The sequence below is a fragment of the Rana temporaria genome, chromosome 12, assembly GCF_905171775.1.
Source record: "Rana temporaria chromosome 12, aRanTem1.1, whole genome shotgun sequence".
Lineage (NCBI taxonomy): Eukaryota > Metazoa > Chordata > Amphibia > Anura > Ranidae > Rana > Rana temporaria.
In genome coordinates, this window is record NC_053500.1 from 50,598,160 (window position 1) to 50,604,159 (window position 6,000).

Genomic DNA, 6,000 nt, shown 5'->3' on the forward strand with positions numbered 1-6,000 from the left:
ACCACCTGTGCCTCTTACTGATCCCATCCTCCCACCACTGATCTCATCCCTACCTCTGTTGTAGAAGTAATAGGGGGATAGGGATGAGATCAGTGGTGGGATTAGATGAGTAAGAGGCACGGGTGGTGGTGGGAGAGGACGGAACCACCACTGCCACCGCAGCCACCCCTCTTCAAGTACCACCACTGCCACCTCCCTCAAGTATCACCGCTACCACCCCCCCTCAAGTACCAGCGGTGATACTTGGTGGGGGGTGGCTGCGGCGGCAGTGTTGGTGCCATCCTCTCCCACCACCACCCGTGCCTCTTAGTGATCCCATCCCCCACCACTGATCTCATTCCTATCGCCCCCCATCACCTCTGTTGTAGAAGTAATAGGGAGATAGGATAAGAGCAGTGATGTGGGGATGGGATCAGTAAGAGGCACAGGTGGTGGTGGGAGAGGATGGCACCAACACTGCCGCCGCAGCCACCCCTCTTCAAGTACCACCACTGCCAACTCCCTCAAGTATCACCGCTACCACGTATCACCGCTACCACCCCCTCAAGTACCACCGCAGCCACCCCCCCTCAAGTACCAGAGGTGGTACTTGAGGGGGGCGGCAGCGGTGGTACTTGAGGGGGGAGGCAGCGGTGGTACTTGAGGGGGGGCGGCAGCGGTGGTACTTGAGGGGGGGCGGCAGCGGTGGTACTTGAGGGGGGAGGCAGCGGTGATACTTGAGGGGGGAGGCAGCAGTGGTACTTGAGGGGGGAGGCAGCGGTGGTACTTGAGGGGGGAGGCAGCGGTGGTACTTGAGGGGGGAGGCAGCGGTGGTACTTGAGGGGGGAGGCAGCGGTGGTACTTGAGGGGGGGCAGCAGCCGTGGTACTTGAGGGGGGAGGCAGCAGCGGTGGTACTTGAGGGGGGAGGCAGCAGCGGTGGTACTTGAGGGGGGAGGCAGCGGTGGTACTTGAGGGGGGGGCGGCAGCGGTGGTACTTGAGGGGGGGCGGCAGCGGTGGTACTTGAGGGGGGGCGGCAGCGGTGATACTTGAGGGGGGAGGCAGCGGTGGTACTTGAGGGGGGCAGCAGCGGTGGTACTTAAGGGGGGGACAGCAGCGGTGGTACTTGGGGGGGGGCGGCGGTGGTACTTGAGGGGGGGCAGCAGCGGTGGTACTTGAGGGGGGGCGGCAGCGGTGGTACTTGAGGGGGGAGGCAGCGGTGATACTTGAGGGGGGGCGGCAGCGGTGGTACTTGAGGGGGGAGGCAACGGTGATACTTGAGGGGGGAGGCAGCGGTGGTACTTGAGGGGGGAGGCAGCGGTGGTACTTGAGGGGGGAGGCAGCGGTGGTACTTGAGGGGGGGGCGGCAGCGGTGGTACTTGAGGGGGGAGGCAGCGGTGGTACTTGAGGGGGGGACAGCAGCGGTGGTACTTGGGGGGGGCTTAGGTGATACTTGAGGGGGGAGGCAGCGGTGGTACTTGAGGGGGGAGGCAGCGGTGGTACTTGAGGGGGGAGGCAGCGGTGGTACTTGAGGGGGGGGCGGCAGCGGTGGTACTTGAGGGGGGAGGCAGCGGTTGTACTTGAGGGGGGACAGCAGCGGTGGTACTTGGGGGGGGGCTTAGGTGATACTTGAGGGGGGGCAGCAGCGGTGGTACTTAAGGGGGGGACAGCAGCGGTGGTACTTGGGGGGGCTTAGGTGATACTTGAGGGGGGGCAGCAGCGGTGGTACTTAAGGGGGGGACAGCAGCGGTGGTACTTGGGGGGGGGCTTAGGTGATACTTGAGGGGGGGCAGCAGCAGTGGTACTTAAGGGGGGGACAGAAGCGGTGGTACTTGGGGGGGGGGGGCGGCGGTGGTACTTGAGGGGTGGTGGCTGCGGCAGCAGTGGTGGTGCCATCCTCTGCCACCAACACCTGTGCGCCTCTTACTGATCCCATCCTCCCAACACTGATCTCATCCCTATCTCCACCACCAACACCTCTGTTGTAGAAGTAATGAGGAGATAGGGATGATGAGATGAGAAGATCAGTGGTGGGGCCGTGGGGGGATGGGATCAGTAATAGGCACACAGGTGGTGGACGGAGGTTGGCATCGATTGCTGAGGCTGAGAGCTCTGTCACTTCTTGATTGACTTACCTTCGTCAATCAATCGATTCCGGGGCTCTGGAATTCCGATCTGTTCTGTCACCACGGGTCAGGTCAGTCAGCCGCCAGTCCTTCTCCCGCCACCCGTTAGGATGCCATGCCTCATGCCTGGGTAGACGCTCCTCCCCCCTTCTCTCATTTGGTGAAACTGAGTCCGCCCCGCCTCCCTACATCGCTGTGTCTCTGGATAGGCAGGGGCGGTCCACACAGTTAGTGAGTGTCAGTGTATTGCGTTGCCTCTGTGTGTGCCTCAGCTCAGCCTGCTCTGTCTGCATTCCTCACCTCCGCGTTGCGGCCGAACGAACAGCACGCAGCGCCGCACCAGTGACAGTCAGGACAGGTGGGCCATTCACACAGGTGGCGGGGGCCCCCCGGACTTCATGGAATTACAGGGCCCAGTCGCAACTGCGACTGCTGCGACCCTGAAAATTCCGCCACTGCCAAGTGGTTAAAAAGCCTGCCATATTCCTCTGTATCTTTGTTTAAAATGCCAGTACATTTTAGAGATCACTTACTTCCAGACTTATGTATTCTGATTTGTGCTGTTATATTTTATTTACTAATATATATGTTTCATTACAGGAATACAATGCCTATGGCTGGTGGGTTGGAGAGTTACATGGCATGATCGGTATTGTGCCCAGGGATTATCTACAATCAGCATATGAAATGAGAAATATCTGAAGGTGCAAATGTTCCAATAGACAGAATTTGTTGTACCAATTATTCCTGAGATGAAATTTCAATAAAATAAATGTGCTTGTGCATAAATATCTATGAACTGCGTCACCGTTTATTCTAGTCACTTGGTGACCACTAGATGGCAAGCTATGTTAGTGCACAGCCCAAGTTACTAAAATGTTACATTTAAAAAAGTGCTAAATTTAAAGCTCAACATCTCTATTTTTTGTGGGGTTTATATATGGAACAGTAAATACTTTTGTCAAAGTTTTTGTGACAGGAGGATAAGAGATTAGGAGAGCATATCCCATTTGAACAGAACAACACAAACTTTAAGAACCTGACAGAGGTTCTACCCCTTCCTCGTTTTACAGAAGAAATCACGAGAGAGATTTCCAGACAGGAAGTGAGGGGGGTATCTATCCAGACTGCAAATAAAAAATGACTGCAGCTACAAGTGTACTTTTAGATGGGCTTTTAACGGTACCAGTCAATATATATGTCAAATCTCATAAAAATACATTTTTAAATTCACATAATTTCAGTGTTAAAAAGTATATTGTATAACTGCATTTAAAATATGAAGACCTTTCAGTCCCACCTCATATTTAATTTCCCATTATTTACAATAGGATTACACAAATATCATTTAAATTGTATACTGTACAATACTTCTAGTGTTGGAGTATAGTTGAACAGGAATTCTACATGATTTATTGAATTAAAGTTATTTTAAGGCACACAAACCCAACATACACTACCATGTAAAAGTTTTAAGCAGGTGTGAAAAAATGCTGTAAATTATTTTTTTTCAGAAATGAAAGAGTTAATCTATATATATATATATATATATATATATATATATATATATATATATATATATATATATATATATATTTATCAATTAACAAAATGGAACGTAAATTAATAGTTGAGAAATCCAAATCAAATCAATGCTGGAGCTGCTGTGCTCATCCCCGTCGCTGGAATGATTGGGTTCAGGTAAGTAAAAGGGGGCTGGGGGGCTGCTGTAATGCAGAAGGTGTTTCACCTTAATGCATAGAATGCATTAAGGTGAAAAACCTTGAGGGTTTACAACCCCTTTAACTCTTCTAGGTACACTTGCACACAGTTTTTGAAGGAACTTGGCAAGTAGGTTGTTCCAAATGTAGCGCTACCCCCCAAGGAGCCGCTGATTGTTTTGGGATCTACTCTCTTTGACTTGGCTCACCCCAATTTAATTTACTCGAACCCTCCCTTGACACATCAGAAGTCTGGAATTTCGGGATATTGTGACCTCTGTTTGGCTGGGGGTCACAATAGCAGGCACACAACATGCAGTAACAATATGGCAATAGTATTACCTGTTCTCTTTGGATGGTCCCTCCAGACTAGAAAATACACTCCACACAGTTGATATATTTAAATCAGAAAAGATAAGTTTACTTTATGTGAACTTAGCAAACAGGCTTAGATTTACTTCACAAGCAAACAACTGGCAGGTAATGACTCACTGTGATTCAGTAAGGGCCCTTACTGGAATCAGCAATTTGTATCAGCAGATAAAGACCTAAACTAAAGAATGGTACCATTCACTTAACTAAACTAGGCAGTCTATGCTCGCGAGCGCCCTCTAGCGGGCAGTCCTGTAAACAGTTAGAGCTCACGTTGCGGCTGGTTGGTGCACGTTAAATTTATAATCCACAAGTGGCAATTGATGAATGAAGCTACACAACAAAGTATCTGGAACAGCAAACGTTGGTGAACTGATCACCCGCCAGCGTCAGTCACTTCTATGAACACTTAAACGGTTAGTAAGACCTCCAAGTCTCAGCGGGAGGCCAACATGTGTCTCCGGCCTGTGAGGTGGCACTAAGGTGTCTGTCTGAAGAGGAAACTAGAAGTTGAACGTGTGCTCTCCTACCCGATAGGCCGATCCGCCTGAATTCTCCTCAGAAGGCGCGTTGATAGAACACTGCTCCACAGCACAAGGATCCTGAACAAGGGTGCTCCACTGTTTCAGTTGTCAGCTGGGCTGCCTCTTCAATCTCCAGAAACACTGGCTGGATACTGGAGTCTTGCTTCCTTCTGGATGGCTGGTCTCTCGGTGGGTTTAGGCTTAGGCTTCTGGCCTAACCGCACAGCTGTGTTGTGTCAGCAGCTCCACAGAGGAGAAGAATGCAGGTCCCGAGAGAGCGAAAACAACCACTCCCTTTCCTTAACCGCTTAACGACCGCCGCATGTATATGTACATCCACAGAATGGCACGTACAGGCATATGGGCGTACATGTACGTCCCTGCCTTTCCGTGGGTCGGGGGTCCGGACCCCCCCTCTACATGCAGCAGTCGGAAATCGTCGGGGGGGGGTGCGGCTATTCGTTTCTAGCCGGCCCCTCGCGATCACTCCCCGGAGCTGAAGAACGGGGAGAGCCGTATGTAAACACTGCTTCCCCGTGCTACACTGTGGCGGCTGCATCGATCGTGTCATCCCTTTTATAGGGAGACTCGATCGATGACGTCAGACCTACAGCCACACCCCCCTATAGTTGTAAACACACACGAGGTGAAGCATAACTCCTTCAGCGCCCCGTGTGGTTAACTCCCAAACTGTCATTTTCACAATAAACAATGCAATTTAAATGCATTTTTTCCTGTGAAAATGACAATGGTCCCAAAAATGTGTCAAAATTGTCCGAAGTGTCCGCCATAATGTCGCAGTCATGAAAAAAATCGCTGATCGCCGCCATTAGTAGTAAAAAAATGCAATAAAACTATCCCCTATTTTGTAAACGCTATAAATTTTGCGCAAACCAATTGATAAACGCTTATTGCGATTTTTTTTTACCAAAAATAGGTAGAAGAATACGTATCGGCCTAAATTGAGGGAAAAAAATGTTATATATGTTTTTGGGGATATTTATTATAGCAAAAAGTAAAAAATATTGCATTTTTTTCAAAATTGTCGCTCTATTTTTGTTTATAGCGCAAAAAATAAAAACCGCAGAGGTGATCAAATACCACCAAAAGAAAGCTCTATTCGTGGGAAAAAAAACCCGCAAATTTTGTTTGGGAGCCACGTCGCACGACCGCGCAATTGTCAGTTAAAGCAAAGCAGTGCAGAATCGCAAAAACTGGCCTGGGCATTTAGCTGCCTGTCCGGGGCTTAAGTGGTTAAGTAACCTCCCCCATAAGTCTG

The 6,000-nt window shown here is 50.2% G+C and overlaps 1 protein-coding gene across 1 annotated transcript in view; it reads left to right on the forward strand.

Annotated features, from left to right (window-relative positions):
* The window catches only part of SKAP1 (src kinase associated phosphoprotein 1), a 634,192-nt gene extending 631,289 nt beyond the window's left edge, over nt 1-2,903 (forward strand). The window contains exon 12 of the mRNA XM_040331208.1: nt 2,705-2,903. Within this exon, the coding sequence (XP_040187142.1) occupies nt 2,705-2,806 (102 nt within the window). The 3' untranslated portion in view covers nt 2,807-2,903. The remainder of the gene's footprint in view (nt 1-2,704) is intronic.
* Nucleotides 2,904-6,000: the final 3,097 nt, after the last annotated feature.